General features: G+C 41.5%; 1 protein-coding gene across 3 annotated transcripts in view; it reads left to right on the top strand.

Annotated features, from left to right (window-relative positions):
* LOC120477437 (uncharacterized) overlaps positions 1–19322 on the top strand; it is a 48721-nt gene that overhangs the window by 18063 nt on the left and 11336 nt on the right. The window contains exons 2-5 of one of the 3 annotated variants that reach the window (XM_089128983.1): positions 1117–1215; positions 1311–1464; positions 8824–8984; positions 9161–9367. In XM_089128983.1, the coding sequence (XP_088985109.1) occupies positions 1161–1215; positions 1311–1464; positions 8824–8984; positions 9161–9367 (577 nt within the window). In that variant the 5' untranslated portion in view covers positions 1117–1160. Of the gene's footprint in view, positions 1–1116; positions 1216–1310; positions 1465–8823; positions 8985–9160; positions 9368–19322 lie in introns of those variants that run through there. The other 2 variants (XM_089128985.1, XM_089128984.1) reach the window with 2 other exon arrangements.

Genomic DNA, 19322 nt, shown 5'->3' with positions numbered 1-19322 from the left:
CCGCAGACAAACCAGATAAACGTGACAGAAGTTGATGGAAATTGAACCTCGGTTTGTCCCACGTCACCTCGCACAAAACATGATGTATATGAGAATGTTCTCATTAAGTTGGTCACAAAGCGTTCTCATATGGTCAACAGAGAGCCATATGGGAACGTCCTTATTACGTCCCCTTTGTAATGTTGCTATGTGACCAGTAGCGGTTCTAGGCACGGGCGAACCGGGCAGTCGCCCGGGGCGGCATCTCTTCATGTCACATGGGGGGCGGCACGAGCAGTTAAAAAAATCCTCTGTGCCGCGAAGGTTTTCTATTTTTTATCATTTCGATTCAATTATTGGCAATGGCGCCCCTGCTTGCGGAGAAGGTGCCGTGCGCAGAAGCGATATCAAGGGGGTCTCCTGATTAGTTCACGTATCGTGTCTTTTGCGCGCTCGAGGTCGTTATTTCAAATAGGCGATTAGGCGCACGGGAAGAGCTCATTATGCGCTCGCGGGAGGCGCGCTCATAAACTTTTCAGTATGGGAGTGCTCGTGCACCCAAACACTTGGGTGTTTTTTTTCTCTTCTCCGTAAATAAATCTTTTAGCAGAGCTTCAGCAAGCGTTTTTCTGTGGTGGAAATACATTACTAAAACTTCTCTGTCGTTGTGGAGAGCGCAGTGCATGGTTGTATAGCAACGACAGCCATGGGCAAATCGGTCCGAATTTTACTATTAATAATAAAAGATCAGCTACTGTGCATTATAAATGTCAGGAATGTATCTTTATTGACTCATTCTTTTTATGGAGATGATTAAATGCTGTATGAGTTTTATCTTTTTATAAAATCTTTTTTTGTGTTAACATTTTTTAAGTTTAGTAGCCTAGGTAAAATAAAAGACACTCCTTTAAAACAAATCTTTAATGTTATTAACTTGGTGAATTGATGTCATTGTGTATTAGGCTTTTTGAACAAGATTCTGTGTAGGCTATGTGATCATGTTGGTCACTATATTCATGAAATGATCAACTTAATGTTTTTACAGTAGCTCGAAGGGGGTCTCGCCCTGGGTGTAATTCAAAGTAGAACCGCCACTGGTTTCCTCAATGCCTAAATGTTTGCTTTTGCTGTCTACAGGTCATAAAATCAAATGTATCTGCAGACACGGCACATGAAACATTATGGAAAATGATGCTGAAATCGCTGTTGTTGGCATTGGATGCCACTTTCCTGGAGGTAATTGATTATTGACTATTTACCATTTTATCATTTCTTCATGTCCTGATTTTGCTTTAAACTATATTTGGATTGTATGTTCACATCTATATTAGGTGAGGGACTTGAAAACTTCTGGCGAGTCCTCCTTCATGGAGAGAACTGTGCAGTTCAGATACCAGAGGACAGGTTTAATCTCTCTCAATGGTACGATCAAGATGAGAGCAAGGCAGGAAAGATGCACACAGCAAAGGCAGCACTTATTGATGGGTAACTCTTCAATTCTTTTGCCCTCATAAAAGAAATCAAAGGGGCCATGCATTCTGTTTTTAATCAGGGCTTAAAGTATTCCGGCACTGTCCGGCGTGGGGCCGTGAGGGGAAAAAAAAAAAAGAACTTGCATGCGGTTTAATATTTTCGAGTCAATTGATTTCACCCACCAATCTTATGTGAGGATCGCAGCTCTAACACTTTACAAGCCTATCATAAGCAGAGGAGGGCGGGTCTTGGCGACACAGTGTGATAGAGATCCATACGTCACGTTAACGTCGTCGTTGAAAGCATGGAGTGCAAGTTCATGAAGCCTGGGTATGATGTCCTGCCCACGGGTGTAATTTCCTATGCGGTCATGTCCCCCCCACTTTTAAATTTGTTTGTTGTGATTTTTAACCGCACGCCGCCATCGCAGCACTGAGTCTGTGAAAGTTCTACTGAGGGCCTATAACGGTTGCGACCATAGACTGTAATAAAACTAGATTGCAATTTGCGACACAGTCAGTTTTGAAACGCAAGAAGCAAAAACAAGGGACTAATAATAAAGATGTGAATTGGTTGATTCAGGAAATTAGCTCAGGTCAGGATAATGGGTAAAATCAGACTGTTTAGCTAAATATTAAATGTAGAATATTCTGTGTAGCTGACTAAAAAACATTCTGTGTAGGCCTACCATGAAAACCAGTTCACTTCAAACCTCAGTATTTTCTGTCAGCAATGATTGGCAAGTGCTGTCAACGTCAAAGAATGCGATTAATTTTTATCCAGCTTTAATGTGTTAGATATTTAACGCAATTAACGCAGGAATCCGTTTTTTCTGTCCTCCTTTAGCTCGTCACGCTCTTATTCACGTAAATGATTTAAACCATTCATGCGCGACAAGACAAAAGAGAATGCGCTGTTAGTGAATGCCCTCCTGACACACGCACACACACACGACGCTCAGAAAGACTACGCCAGTGTCGAGTTCTCTTTCATGCTTGAACAAACAATAACACACATGTATGCCAGAATGTCCATTTTGTCGAGTATCCACTCAAGAACAGTCTTAAATGAGTTAAATAAAATCTTAAATGGAAGTAAATCGTAGTGAGAGAATGAGATGCGTGAGATCCTGTCAGCAGCGGCAGATCTTAAAGTGACAGGAGCCATTTAATTCTGCCTATCAGTAAAGTTAACCTAAAGAGAAAATTACTAACTGCACTTGACTAAAGAACGCATGTAGCTTTGATAAGGATTAATCTATAGGCACATTTCATTTATAATTTATGCAGTGCGGACTGTTTTATCACCTTATTCGATTTCTGTAAGGTACAGGTAAATATGACATTTCTTATGGGTTTAAGTGAGGATTGTTTTTAAGTTCATTTAAATAAAAAAATACTAATTTTAAGCTTATTAATTTGGGGGGCAACGAGACATTAGTAGCTATAATATTAGTAATACTGGCCTTGATTCATAAAAAATATGACGATAAGATACAGCTGTAGGACCGTATTTCCTGCACTATAAAGCGCACTGGATTATAATGCGCACCTTCAATGAATGACCTATTTTAGAACATTTTTCATATATAGGGCGCACCGGATTATAAGGCGCATAAGATACTGCAGTCAGACTGACTGCAGTTTGACTGGGTTTGCACACCGGACGAGAAGCGCCGTGCCACGTCTAGGACAAATCCAGGTATCCCACACCGGACGCACACTTTCTCATCAGTGTATGACCAGCAATATTGTTGTTTAATGACATTATGAAATTAAGGTAATGTCTGTTCTATGTTATGATTGTACTGTACAATTAAATACAATTGTTGCTGAGTCTGCAGTCTGAAAACTTTACCTCAGATCATCCGTTCACTGAATGAATTGAGAATCTCACATGAAAATCCAATAACATCAGCAATTGTCATTCAAGCAGCTGATTTCTGTAAATGAATGCAAAACTAAATATATATTGCAGCATAGGGCGAAGTCAGGATAAAGGCAAAAAATAATAAAATTTTTATCTAAAACTATGTAAATGGCGCTCTGTGGCGCAGCAGGATTTTGAACACGGCCCTGAGCTGTTGCTTGGCGCCGCGGACAGACGCCAAAGGGCGCCGCCGGTGTGTGTACACTCATAGAGAATAATGTGTTCGAATTTTAAAGATGTGACGCTGTGCGACGCGGAGCTGAGCTTCTCGTCCGGTGTATGACCTCCTTAAGATGGACAGGAGCGCGAGTTTGCGGGCGAATTTAATAACACGGAGCGTTGTTAACCAATTGATCCATTTATAAGGCACTCCGGATTATAAGGCGCACTGTCGTTTTTTGAGAAAATTAAAGGCTTTTAAGTGCGCCTTATACGGTACTTAAGATACGGTACTTTTAGGCTACGTTCACACTGCAGGCTGAAACGACCTAATTCCGATTTTTTTGCCCCTATGCGACCTGTATCTGATTTTTTCATGACAGTCTGAACGACACAGATCCGATCTTTTCAAATGTGACCCAGGCCACTTGGGTATGTGGTCCAAATCCAATATGAATCCGATCTTTTGAAATGCGACTTCAATCTGAACGGCCAGGTCACATATATCCGACCCGCACGTCATTGCACGCACCTGTAGCTAGCCAATACACGCTAACTCCAACGCGTTTCTGCACTGTTACGGGCCACTGCAGACGTGTCTCTTCCCCAGTGTTGTGCCTGAACGCGTTCATATACTGTATTACTGCCTGATGAACATTACTGTGAACACGTTCATTCTGGTGTCTGTGAACGTGCGCTCTCTGTCAGTTTATCTTCGTACAGTAGGGTGCCAGATTGATTTCTATAGAGCCTTCCAGGCGAAAACCTGGCTAAAACACATGTATACATGCCTTAAAATGTAGCGGAAAAACACCCAATCTGGCAACACCAGCCACCAGTGACGCACCGCGGCCGCCGGCGACAAAGCAAGGAGCGCCGAGGACGTGGGTTTTATGACGAGGTCGGGGAGGATCGGAAAAATCTTACATTTATGTGCAAACTTTGCCCGTCGATAAAATAATTGTTGTCTGTGTTTGTAGATGGGCTGTGGCAATAATAATAATAACTAGAACGTACATTTCCAGACGAAAATGTGAAGTGGTGCTTGCAGTGGCAAAACTCACCACCCGGTTGCTAGGGTGTTCTGAGTGGTTGCTAGTTGGTTGTCAGGGTATTCTGGGTGGTTGCTATGCAGTTGCTAGGGTATTATGGGTGGTTGCCAATGTGTTCTGGGTAGTTGCTAAGGTGTTGCTAGGTGGTTGCTAGGGTGTTCTGGGTGGTTGCTAGGGTGTTGCTAGGTTGTTACTAGGCGGTTGTTAGGGTGTTCTGGATGGTTGCTAGGTGGTTGCTAGGGTGTTTCTAAGGTGTTCTGGAAGGTTGCTAGGCAGTTGCTAGGGTGTTGCTAGGTTGTTACTAGGCGGTTGTTAGGGTGTTCTGGATGGTTGCTAGGTGGTTGCTAGGGTGTTTCTAAGGTGTTCTGGAAGGTTGCTAGGCAGTTGCTAGGGTGTTGCTCGGTGGTTGCTAAGGTGTTGCTAGGTGGTTGCTAGGGTGTTGCTAGGCGGTTGCTAGGGTGTTCTGGGTGGTTGCTAGGGTGTTGCTAGGTGGTTGCTAGGGTATTGCAAGGTGGTTGCTAGGGTGTTCTGGGTGGTTGCTAGGGTGTTGCTAGGTGGTTGCTAGGGTGTTGCTAAGGTGTTCTGGATGGTTGCTAGGCGGTTGCTAGGGTGTTGCTCGGTGGTTGCTATGGTGTTGCTAGGTGGTTGCTAGGGTGTTCTGGGTGGTTGCTAAGGTGTTGCTAGGTGGTTGCTATGGTGTTTGGGGTGGTTGCTAGGGTGTTCTGGGTGGTTGCTAGGGTGTTGCTAGGTGGTTGCTAGGGTGTTGCTAAGGTGTTCTGGATGGTTGCTAGGCGGTTGCTAGGGTGTTGCTCGGTGGTTGCTAGGGTATTGCAAGGTGGTTGCTAGGGTGTTCTGGGTGGTTGCTAGGGTGTTGCTAGGTGGTTGCTAGGGTGTTGCTAAGGTGTTCTGGATAGTTTCTAGGTGGTTGCTAGGGTGTTGCTATGCGGTTGCTAGGGTGTTCTGGGTGGTTGCTATGGTGTTGTTAGGTTGTTGCTAGGGTATTCTGGGTAGTTGCTATGGTATTACTAGGTGATTGGTAGTGTTCACATATGGTTATTATAGAGTTTATATATTGTTCATGGCATGATTTAGCACTTAGCTAATCAATATTAGCATGTAGCTATTCACAGCTAGCATGTTTAGCATTTTGAAAGTTCTGTGCTAGCATGAGTCAAAAGACCCAACCCCCATCGTGATACAATGTTCTGATGCTGAGATATAGCTGTTACAAAATGGTTGCTAGGGTACTCTGTTTGGTTGCTAGGGAGTGGCTTGGCAGCTTCCAATCATGACGCTCCAAAGTCAATGTGAATGGATAAACCAACCCCCATCTCTATACGATGTTTTGATGCAGAGATATAGGTCTTGCAAAACGGTTGCTAGGGTACTCTTTTTGGTTGCTAGGGAGTGGCTTGGCAGCTGCCAATCATGAATCTCCAAAGGCTGCTTGTCAGTATAATTGATATAATACAACTCCCAAGCCTGTATGACATTCAGAATGGAAGATATCCCTCTTTAAAATTTGGTTGCTAAGGTGCTCGATAATGGTTGCTAGGGTGTGGCCAGAAATTGTTGAGGTGATTCATGATTGGCTGTTTGCTACCCCGCGTCAAACGAGACCACCCTTGTGTTTCTATGACACTTCTATCCGGAGATATCCCTTTGATCTCTTTCAATGGAAGTCTATGGGAGTTGTTGCTAAGGTGCTCTATATGGTTGCTAGGGCGTGGCTTGATAGCTTTACAATGATCCTGAGAGACTGATTGGTCGTCTGAGTATAATGAGCCCGCCCCCTTGTCTCTATGACACTATGATCCAGAGCTATGTTCAATACAAAATCCCTATGCAATTTACCATAGTAGGAAAAACACATGCATTTGATGGGACATCCTTCACCATAGTAAGTCAATGGGGAAAATTTTGGGTAGCTCCTGCCCCCCAGGGGTGCAACTTTTACCCCATTGTGAGGTATGTTCTTACAGAGGCTGCCAGCCTCTTCAAATGTGGCAAATCACACGTTTTTCCGAAATCGTTGTTCGGAGCTATGAGTCGTCAAAGTTTGTCTCAATGTTAAGTCTATGGGATTTTTTGGAAATTTGTTCACCCCTGGGTCGACCACCGTACCCCCGATCTCTGATAAAAGTGATAGGACACTTCTCTTCAATAGGCCGCACGATTTGATGCCTCATTCATGGGTCTGTGACAAAAACTGTGGACGTAGGAGTGCGCCAAACTTTTTCCTGGAATAGTAAAATGCTATACTAGAAATTTTAAATAACATTGGGGTCAATGGGGGAAAATTTGGGCAGCTCCTGCCCCCCAGGGGTGCAAATTTTACCCCATTGTGAGGTATGTTCTTACAGAGCCTGTCAGCCTCTTCAAATGTGGTAAATCGCAGGCTTCTGTGAAATCCTCGCTCGGAGCTATGAGTCGTCAAAGTTTGTCGCAATGTTAAGTCTATGGGATTTTTGGGAAATTTGTTCGCCCTTCGGGCGAACATCGTACCCCCGATCGCTTAGAAAAGTCATAGCACACCATTCCCGAATATTCCGCACGTTTTGAGACCTCATTCATGGGTGTGTGACAAAAACTGCGGGAGGAGTAGCGTGCCAAACTTTTTGGCCGACTCAAAAAACACAATAGTAATAGTGTTGCCTTGCTTTCAGCAAGCACCACTAATAAACAAAAGCTCGCAACATATGGAAAAAAAAGTTCCGCAAACAACAAGTGATGTCGTTGACCGTTGATTACTCTTCTGCGCATGCGGGTCACTTCTGGGTCATTTCACGTTCACACAGGAGATCACAAAAGGTCGCATTTAATTGACCTTTCGCCGGCCCCTCCTACAAAACGGCCATTGTCCAATCACACATCATAGCAACCGTTACTGTGTGAGCTGTTCCGTCAAACAGTAAGCGGCGCGCCCACGGCGTTAGTAAATCGGACACATAATAGCCCGAGAGATTGTCTGGAGAAGTTGTGTTTTTTCCCTTTTCCAAAGCCCAAAACACAACGCGAGCGGTGCCTAAGATGTATTAAACAGTGTGGACGCCCCAATTCCAGTTAAATGTGTCGAACATGGTTAACTCGTCTCGCGTGCAGCGTGCGTGCGACTGAGATTAGTCAAAGAAGCACGGAGAAAGCAGATCAAGAGGATCCACAAAGGACTTAAATTTTCTAAAGGGTTGTTGTTAACATACCATGATATTCTCTGGGAAAACGAGCAGCAGTCAGCTAAGTTAGCAGTGCAGCATCGTAGACTACAGTTTAGAGGACGTTCGCAACGGGGAAAGCATGAATCTTACTTGACATTGACAACATCAGTTCATATATCAATATCGTAACGAATATAAATAACCTTAAATAACGTATGGTTCTCTGCCTCTTTCCGTCTCTTATGCATAACGTTAGTTACTTTTTAAACACGAAAATCGCATTCAGCATGAGCATGACACGCAATCGGTTGCTGTGCTATTGAACAACCTGTTTGTTAAAGCGAACGTGTACTCCTGTATCGGAGGCAAAATTAATAAATATGCAGCGCAAGTTATACATTTCTAACTCCAAACAATTAGCCACTGAACCAGTTTATAAAATCTTCAAGGCTGTGCTGGTTGCATTTGAGGTAACTTAGCATGGTCATGGGGTTTTTCTGATTTTTCTTGAGACTGGTAAGCATTAGCATCAATAGTAGTCGTGTCTCATTCATTTCTTAATTTTATATTTGGAATAAATCCCTCCACCGCATACCGTAACCCCTTTTGCTTCGATCTTGCTTGATATCGCGGAGGTATTGCTCCAAAAAAGGTCACTGACTCGCACGGGAATACCCTTTGCCATCATTGCAATCTGTCGCGCTGCCCGTGTTTGACCATTTGTTTGACGGAGGCAGCAACAGTAACTAAGGGGGCGGGGCTCGGCGAAAGGCTAATTGGAAATGTAAACGGCCTTGCAAAAAAATCGAATTTTTTCAAAAAATCGGAATTGAGCATTAAGCCCTGCAGTGTGAACGTAGCCTTAGTGCCATTGAAGATGAGTCCATCTGTGCAGTCCCTCACCCCCATCACCCCCCATGTTTTTCACTTTAACCACTTTAACCCCCCAAGAAAAAAAATGGTGCAAATTTAAAAAATAAATTAAAGGCCAGTGGCTGAAAGGCTCTGTTTGGATCTTTGCATCAATTCACTCTCTAAAAGCAATAACCCCATCATTTACCTTTTATTATGTGTAGTTTGAATGAGTTCGACAACAAGTTCTTCGGCATCACTGATTCGGAATTGATCAGTATGGACCCTCAGCACAAACTTTTGCTGCAGTGCACCTATAGGGCTCTAGAGGATGCTGGGATACCAATGGAAAAGGCCAGTGGAACGAAAACAGGAGTGTTTTTGGGTAACATATACTAAATAATTCATATATTCTTACTGTTAATGTCTAGGAGTAAATGTATGTATGTGTTCAGTTATTAATCCCAGTGGATTTATATGTGCATGCATTTATAATTGAGTGGTAAATGCAATTGGACCAATCTGTGGCAAATGTTTTGCTTTGTATTGCTTGTTTTTCAGGCCTAATGAACAGGGACTTTGAGCTGGCCTCTGTGAGGAATAATCCAAAACACATCAACCACACAAATGGCACTGGTGCCGCTATGAGCATAGCCGCCAACCGCATCTCATACGTATTCAACTTCACAGGCCCCTCACTGTCCATTGACTGTGCCTGCTCCTCATCCCTCGTCGCCCTTCACTTAGCTTGTCAAGCCATAAAACAAGGTAGTCTTTACAAACATGTACTGCATGTACAGTACTTGGGAATACATTTCACTCTTTCCACTTTTTTTTCACATAAACATTACACTTAAATCAGATGTAGATACTATATTGAGTATCCTCATATCAAAAACATACAAACACAACATACAAATATATGCCCATGCCCATACACAGTGGCGGATTTAGCAAATTGGGGGCCCAAGGCGAAGGTATGCATGTATGTATGCATGTAATTTTTTTACATTTTTGTAAAAAAATTTACCAAATGATTGGTGGATAGGCAGGTAAAGCTAATCTACAGGTAAGTAAAGGTTGGAGAGGAGAATATAAACCTTCCCCTTTAAACCCTGCATACTTCTTTACTCAGAAGTGAAGATGGAAAGCTGAGAACACACAAAGTGTAGCACTACACAAACTAATAGTCACGATGGAACCCCACAGAGAATAAGGTTTCAGATAACACCTGTCTTTGCCGAAATGCCAGGAAAACCAGCACTGTTTATTCTTTTTTTAAGATCAAATCAATATCAATATAACCAGCAAGACAAGTAGTTATATATTTATTTACATATATCTATCACAAACAGTTACAGTACATATTTAGCAAAATTTCACAAACAGCCATATACTTAGCAAATATTGTGTGTGTGTGTGTGTGTGTGTGTGTGTGTGTAAGAGAGAGACCGAGAGAGAGTGTGTGTGTGTGTTTGTGTGAGACAGTGAGAGAGAGAGAAGAGAGAGTGTGTGTGTGTGTGTGTGTGTGTGTGTGTGTGTAAGAGAGAGAGACAGACCGAGAGAGAGAGAGTGTGTGTGTGTGTGTCTGTGGACGTCGTCGTCGTTGTTCCTGTCTGTATCAGTAGTAACGTTAGCCATAAAAAAGTTTATCAAGTTTCCCAGCGTTCCCAAATACTTATCGGCATCTTTTCTGTTTTTCTTTTAATTGATCCGCTTTGGTAGCTTCTTTTCATTTTCGCGTTTCGTCTCTCTCTGTTTGTGTAACTTTACCTCACAGTCCTCCTGTCACTCACTGTGTCTCAGTGTGTTTATCTTTCGCGCACCGTTAAGGACTAGTCCATTTCATTGTGAAAATAGGGGGGTGTATGTGTAGGGACAGATAACCATGAACTGGACATTTTAACCACTACTTAAATGTTTCAATGCATTTCTTAAGAATATTAATAAAAATGTACCTTGCCTTTGAAGCGTTCATGATGATAAGGGGCTCTTTTTTTTTTTGAGGTTGGTTGGGGGCCCCCCTATACGACCGCTTGGTAGGGGGCCCCAAGCAGCCGCCTACCTATGCCTCTATGTTAAGACCGCCACTGCCCATACATACACCATACAGTTGTGTTTGATGTACATCTATCCCTAAGAAATGTTAACTTTTTTTCCTTTTAAACGAAAGAACATGTAGGGAGTAGTTTTCCTGGGCATTCTGTATATTAACTAGAAAATAAAGTGAGGTCTTTGAGTTGTTGCATATTTTTTCCAGCATAAAGCAAATTGTTCCAGTTTATGATTTAAAAATGCTGTTATCTTCAACAATTTGTAAATGTCCATTGTAATTTCCATCCATGCGTTTAGGGTAGGGCTCTCGTGTGACAACCATTTTTTGGTAAAGCTCTTCTTTACTAGCCTGGTAATACCAGACTCTGATACTTCACTTTGCTTCGTAGACAGAGTCTGGAATGGCATAATAGAGAAGTGTTTTCTCTCTCGCAAGGGGGCGCTTCTCTGAAGTTTAAAATCATTGGTTACCCATAAGCCAATCAGATACGTTTATTTATGACGTATGTTATGCGCCGACACGGCCGCAGCGCCGCGATCGGGTGAGACCGAGCCGCTGCTCTCACGAGTCATGAATGATTTAGCTTCCGCCACCCCGCAGCGCCGCGAGGTCGAGCCGCTGCTCTCACGAGTCATGAATAGGAAGTTCATTTTATTGATTTTAGCCTGAAAAAATTGGGTAGCCTAATGCCTAAGCTTGAAGTGTTAATATTTTTCCTTGTTATAATGATTTGCAAAAATAAAAACGGCTGCATCTGTGTTGATGAGAGAATCAAAAGTGTATGCGCGTTGTGCAAGCTACATAATGGCCAAGCATGCTGGTTTTTGCTGGTATACGTTGCAAATAGACGGGCAGCAAAATAGTTTTTTGCCTAGAGCGGCAGAAGTGCACGCGCCGGTCCTAGCTGTAAACACTGATGATGCGAGCGAAAAACCCCGGAATGTTCTCCACAACAGAGCGAATTGCATCCCGTGTCTCGTTTCCCATTTCTGCGGTTGTTTTTCGATTTCTCTAACCTATTTACAATGTAAACTCGGCGCTTAGCGTCTACGTCACGGCTCTCAGCCCGCTCTCTGTTCGTTGATGACTGTAGTAAGCATAACTGGAATTAAATCATTTTTAATGAGCTAAGTTCCTAAGTTCCTTATACCGCACTGCCGTTTAACCTTCTGATCCTGGTGACTTGTTTAATTTTAGTCTACTAATTCATCTTCAGATATGTCAGTGGTCATCCTTCTATTTTGCTCTTCATTTAAAGTAGGTATCTCCAATGAATTCAGTAAAGTATCCATTTGAATTAGCTTACTCCCTGGAACTCGAGTATAAAGTTTTATAGAAAACCTCAAAAGATTCCTAAATTTCCTTTAGCTTAATTTTTGTCACTTTTGTTCTTGTCCCTTATAATTCTATGGATTGTATTTTCTGCAGTTTTCTTCCTCAGTTCCCATGCCTATTTTCTCATTGCAATAGATCCCCCTTCATAATATCTCTGTTTTAGAAACATTAGATTCTTCTTTACTTCTTGTATAGCTAAATTGAAAATCTTGTCCCTAATTTTTTTCATCAAATATATCGTTTGCTAAACTTAACATCTGTAAGCAAGTGTCAATGCCTTGAACTTGATGCTTGATCATTTGTAGAGGTTTAGTTGCACATGATGGAAGTCCAGCCAGAAGAGCATTGCAGTAATCAAGCCTAGAAATGCTAGAAAACCGGGGTTGTGATGGCGCAGTAGATAAGACACATGCCTTTGGTGTGAGAAACTCAGTTTCGAATCCACTGTGAGACACCAATGCGTCTCTCAGCAAGACACTTAACCCCTAGTTGCTCCAGAGGCATCCAACCTCTGACATATAGAGCAATTGTAAGTCGCTTTGGATAAAAAGCATCAGCTAAATGAATAAATGTACATGTAAATGACCAGGGCCTGGACGAGAAGTTGTGTCACCTGCTCAATTAGGAAAGGCCTGATCTTCCTAATGTTGTGCATTGCAAACCTGCATTATCGAGCTGTCTTTGTAATGTGGTCTGAGAAGGTCAGCCGGTCATCAAAGATCACTCCAAGATTTCTGACTGACCTCGATGGGGTGATTGAGGAAGAATCTAGCTGGATAGTGAAGTCATGCTGTAGAGACGGATTGGCAGGGAGGACGAGAAGCTCAGTCTTAGTCAGGTTGAGCTGCAGGTAATGTTCCTTCATCCATGCTGAGATATCAGCTAGACAGCTTGAGATTCGTGCAGCTACTGTGGGATCATCTGGTTGAAATGAGAGGTATAGTAGGTAGACAACCAGAATGTGGTTTTTACCGCCGCAGTTTTGCAGCGGCGGTAAAAGTTGAGGTGTATTTGCTGCCTTTGGCCGCTAAGAGGCGCTACAATCACAGACTTTGAAAAGTGTCCGTTTTTTGTGTAATCTTCAGCTGCGCCGCGGCTCTTTCAGAGTGATTGAAAGATGGTAGCAGATCAATTCAAGTGAAACGTTGTTAAATTAATAAATTAATCACAATACTGAAATTAAATTGAAAAAATAATGAAACCTTAAAACATTGCAGCCAAAACATATTAGGCTACATCAATGAGGCTTTACAATCGTATAAGACATCACTGCATTATCAGTCTAGCGATAGCGGTGTGGTTAACGCATCATCCTCAACCTCATCGACCTCCAAACGACGCGAGATCGAACCTCGTTACATGCTGTTGGCCGACAGCTTTTATGTTTTAGCCTACCGTTCTTGAAGCTTAAATAGATAGCTGTTTATTCACGAGTTTATTAACTGTTTATTTAGGCCTACTTAAAGTGTCCGACTTAATTTGCCACTTCTCATTGAGAGCTGAGGTCGCAGATAAATTCAAGGTTAACACTCTAGCCTGTACTTGGGGACGGGTGGGACATGTCCCCACCACTTTTTGCCAGGGTCGATATTGTCCCCACCACTTTTGAAATCTTAGCTAACCGCATTCGTTTCATTCGTTCGAGGCGATCTATCGCTGAAATGTGTTGTCTTCAATCGGACTCACGCTGCAATCCGTTGTGGAGGTTTCATTCGTTCCGGTGAAATCACAAATCAAAATACACACAACGTGTCCCTACTTCTCTGTGTTCTAATCCGCACTCGTCCAGTTTTTGTTACCCTCATCAAAACCGAGAATGTTTTTCTGTGGTAGTATATCAGTATGCATACGGTTTTGATGAGGGGAAAAAAAAATAAACGAGTGTGGAATTAGAACCCTACGGAGCCCGAAAGTCACCTGTGGGGCGTGGGGGAAGGGTGGCGGGGGTTGGGGGGGACAATCCGAGGCGATGGTTTTGCAATCCGTCCGCTCAGTTTATAAACTGTAGGCTACTCACGGATTCTTAAACTGTTCCCTCGGTTTAACAATTCGTGCCCACGGATTAATAAACCATACCCACGAGTTCCTAATCCCTGCTCTCAGATTTGTAAACTTGTTTTTGAAATCTGTACCCACAAATTCATAATGCCCACGCTTTCACAATCTGCACTCACAGGTTTGTAATCCGGACTCGCGGATTTGTGGCTCGTCCCCGAGAATGTGCCGCATGATTCAACCAGGCCTCCTGTTTAGATGCGGGATGCATTGTTTTTAAAAGGACTTCACTTACAAAAAAAATAAATAAATAAATATAGCCTAACACAAACACAAAGTTATAGGTCTATAAAAATAAAACATTCATACATTGTTTTATGATTAACATATTCCTGTTTAAAGTGAACTCATTTAAAGTTATAAACGCAAATAATAGGCTTAACAACAATATGCCATTATTATTACATTTAGGCTACATACTGTTCTTTTTTTTGTGAAAAAAGCATCTTCTAAATAGGCCTATGTAGCCTGTATGCATTTTGATTTGATAGCTAATTATTATTTGCGTTTATTACTATGAATGAGTTCACCGAAGACAGTAATATATTTAACATAAAATAATTTATAACTTACAACCAAACCTTTGACAGTTTTTGAACTGTGTTATTATTTTTATAAATTTGTGTTTATTATTTTTTTCGCTTATTATAGTACTGAGCTTTTTCCTCAAAAAATTTACTTTAAAGATAAAAGTATCCTAAATGTATTTTTTTTTTTAAATGCAAGAAATTATCCATTTTAAAAAAGTATTTGAAAAACAATGCAATGCATCCCGCATCTAAACAGGAGGCCTGGTTAAATCGTCGACGAGCCACAAATCCGTGAGTCCGGATTACAAACCAGTGGTGTAGTGAGTATACTGTGATATACAACCCCCGCAGGGGCGTCACTAGGTTTAGTTTAGGATCTAATGCTTACTATTAACCGGTTTCATTACATGCAAAAGGCAGAGTTTTATAATCACTGTTGTCCCAAATGTGAGGTAGGTTAGTTAGGGGAGTTCAGGGTTTCCCTGAGAAAAATTTTATTTATTTACACTATATATTTTTGTGGGGATTTTTTGGGGATTTGCTAAACTATACGTTTTTGGAAAGGTTATTGTATAAGGAGTCAGAAAATCAATGTTTGCAATGTTTGCCAAGATGTCTATGTGGCGGCCATATTGATTTTTTTTTAAAAATGGCCACCATAAAACTACAATTTGTATTATCTCGGCTTCTGAATAAGCTGGAATGTTGATTTTAACTGATAAACCCACGTATTCAGGGTCAGGGAATCCAATGGTGCTAGTTAAAAAGCTAAAAGACGTTACCACATTAACCAAAAGATGCATATGTGGGTCAAAAATTACCCAGTGTGGTTGTTTTCTTGCAATATATTTGTAATGAAAAGTTGTTCGTATTTAATATTCCATGTTCCTTAAAAACATTTTATTTTTATCATCCCATTTGAAATACATCCACAATAATGGTAAAAAAACTACACATTCTTTATTGTTAAAAGGATCCCCGTTAGCTGTCACCAAAGTGACATCACAAGCAGTTGGTGAGATAACTCGGAGTTCCTTTTATTAAAGAGTCTAAAATGATAGGTCGTTTCTTTAAACAAGAGGCGATCTAGCACACGGACTCACGCTTTAATCCGTTGTGGAGACTATATTCGATCCGGTGAAATCACAAAGTAAAATGCACACAAACATACAACTGATAAACATAATCGGTTTTAATCAGAGAGAGAAAAAAATGATACGAGTGCGGATTAGAATTCAGAACCTCTGTCACGCTTGACAAAAATTCTGCCACTGGACTAATGAAATACTTGCGTGTCATTGTCAGATCTCGGTTTATCATCACGTGAAAATTCTAGCCACAAACACATATTACATCTGCCCGATACAAGCCCGAAACTCGTCATGGTAAAAAGCTGCACTTGAACACATCGAGAGAATTACCGACTGTCAGCTAAATGTGTGTTCTGCACCTGCGTTTAATAAGCCAAATGTCTATTACTGCAGATATATTAGTCTATATTCGTCATTCAAAAAGGAAAACCAACGCTGCCGGCTGCAGATACACATAACGTAAACAAAGCAGCGCGAACAATTTTGAGAGAAAGATTAACTTACCTGTCTTCTGCCCGTTTGGACCATACAAAACTTCTGGGAGTTGAGTCGGCGCATTTCCAGAGAAAATAAAATTAACCCATTGTTTCTTCAGAGCCACGGATGAAGGAACTAAAAAATACTTTTGTGTTCATTTGTACATCCGAACACTGATCAACTGCCATGCTTCGCTCGTTTGCAAGCCATGATATCTCTCGAGGAAAAACTCAAATCTCAAAGCTATTTCTCTAGGAAAAAATAAAATCACGCCGTTCATACTTCCTGTTCCTAGCTCGTTTTTTCTCATGGTCGGTCTCTGGGCGGGTAAAGCATAGAAAGGGGAGTAAACTTTCCCCTATATGACGTTATATAGGGGGAGATTCTAGATCAGCGTGTCTGAGATGCAGACGGATGCAGAGAAGAGAAAAATAGCCAAAGCTCAGTTTACACCGATTGAAAATTCTAGACACGAGGGACCAAATACAGTCTAGGGGAACTCATATTAATGTTAAAAAATCTCAGAAAATGAAAATTTCATGTCAGGGGACCTTTAAGTAACTGGTAGGGGAGTTGGTGGTGCTTGGATTGCAAGTTGTAGATTGAAGGTAATAAGGAAACGTTGAGATGTTTCACTCAACGTTTATTGTCTGTGATGCAGTTCTGTGTGTAATCAGGTCCAGTTGGTTGCCTGACTTGTGAGTACCTGTGGTGATGAGCTGTTTGAGGTCGAAGGAGGCAAGGAGAGAGATGAAGTCTGTAGCATACGGCTTCTCTAGATGAATGTTGAAGTCATCAAAGACTACAAGTGGGATGCCATCCTCAGAGAAAGAGGACAGCAGCACATCCAGCTCCTCTACAAAGCTTCCCGGTTGACCTGGGGGGCGATATATGACAATAATATGGATTTTAATGGGAGTTGTAAGTGTAATAGCATGATATTCAAATGAGTCGTTGTTGCACTGAGAAGGGTTAGAGCAATAAAGAGGAGATTCAAAGGTTTTGTTTTTCAATCTGTTTTATTGTACATATATAAACTAGGGCTGTCAGTTAAACGCGTTATTAACGGCGTTAACACAAACCCATTTTAACGCCATTAATTTTTTTATCGCGCGATTAACGGCCTTTTTGTCCTAGCAAACTTTGTAGTTTTTTCACATGCTTTTACAACAGGACGCGGCATGCGTCCTGATCCATTTCGGCGTCTCGCGCTCGTCATCCACTCAAAGCCGGCTCACAAGCCGAAACGTGTGTTTGCGGCGTGCCTGTTGTTTTGTTTCCGGTCTAGATCCGCTTGCACTTTGGTCGAAGAAGCAACAAAACGTCCTCGCGCGGCGCAAGCCATTGAAATGAATGGGTTTCAGAGCCCAGCGCGAGGACGTTTTGTGCCGCACTCACTCGTTTCGGCTTGCGAGCCGGCCAAATAATAACGTTAATTTTGAGTGGATGACGAGCGCGAGACGCTGAAATAGATGCCCGAAGATTCTAAATGGAAAGTTACTTTTAAAAAGTTGCCATATTGTCCCATTGACAAGACCAAGTGATCTGTGTTTTGTCATTTTTGAACTGAGCTATCATCATCGCAGCACGTCCAGTCTGAAACACCACTTGATGATGGCCAAGCAAACACCCACACACACACACACAGATGATGCGAATTCTCCGCCCCCTCGCCAATATTTCTTTCACCCTTTTATTGAGGTGCGTTCCATTCGACAGGGTCCCTACACAAGTGTTCACTGCTCCCTACTCCCTGAACATGGTATATCAGTTGAAGTGGACTTCACTGACTTCCTGTGAAGTGATGTATCAATGTTCCATTATATCCCTATGCCGTTTGCAGTGCCCCTCGAACTGAACATGTTCGTTCCCTTCGAATTGGAATCTCACTTAAGATGGCAAAATACCCTGTGAAGTCCACTTCGCAGTCCACTTACGGTCGAATGGAACGCACCTAGTGTTACATTGTGTGAGAGATTATTTATAGGCTATATGTTAGTGTGAAATTGAACACTATTCCAATGTTATTTTCAATAATAATTTTTCCACTTTTCCATATTCATAAGAGCATTAAAATGAGAAAAAAATAATGTAACAAAAAGAAATCAAGAGACATTTAGAATAGATAAAAATGTGAGATTAATCGTGAGTTAACTATGACATTAATGCGATTAATCGCGATTAAATATTTTAATCGTTTGACAGCACTTATATAAACATATAGTACCGGTGAAAAGATTGGACACATTACTATTTTTAATATTTAAAAGAAAAAAATGAAGAGTAACACAGTCCCACATCTTTATGCCACTCTTGCCACTGTACCTCTCCTTTGGTTTTAAACAGATTACATAAACTGGAAATATTTATTTGTTTAATAAATTACTTTATTTAAAAGAAGAGAACACAAGCTTTAAAAAGACACATGTCTCATGTCTCTGTGACATGTATTTACTGAGTTACAGTTAATTTTCCGGACGCATTTCAGAATGGACTTCACTGACGGAGAGAACGCAGAACACACATCATGTTTATTATTATTTATTTGGCGAAAAGCACAAAACCTTGTTTTTATTGTGAGGTTTCACAAAAAATACACACTACATTCAACAACAGGATTGAATGATGTATAACACTTATGTGTAAGATCAAAATCAACAGAGTAATTTAAGTCTCTTTTGCACTGAAAAGGAAAAAAGTGAGCTGGTTTCACCAGCGATACCGCCAACCCCAGAGGGTTAAAGAACATTTGTTCAAGTAGCTACCGTACAGCCCTTAAGGCTCCAAGATCCTGTTATTTCTTCTCTACCATTAGGAATTCCATGTGCAGGCCCAAATCACTCTTTGCTATGGTTAACAAACTCACTAATCCACCTCATGTTATTTCAGGCTCTGAGGTGCTTGTGAATAGCTTCTCTAAATTCTTTTCAGACAAATTGAAGTGAATCACTGAATCCATCACCAAAACCAAATTACATTAAATTTGAGTCACCTGTATTAGGAGAGACAGCTGTGGAGTACTTGTATTTAACGTTACTATTGTAAATACCACTCACGCTGAGCGTCTCTACACTCACGGCCTGATACCTCTTTGAAGCTGTTACATTAAGGTACAAATAAAAAAAAAAGATAATGAATTTCAAACCTGAATCAAATATATTTTTTTCAAAGATCAACAG

This window comes from Pimephales promelas, chromosome 3 (genome assembly GCF_988280905.1).
Source record: "Pimephales promelas chromosome 3, fPimPro1.hap1.1, whole genome shotgun sequence".
In the NCBI taxonomy this organism is placed as follows: Eukaryota; Metazoa; Chordata; class Actinopteri; order Cypriniformes; family Leuciscidae; genus Pimephales; species Pimephales promelas.
Note: the sequence above shows the minus strand (reverse complement) of the source record. Positions and strands in the feature narration are given on the sequence as shown.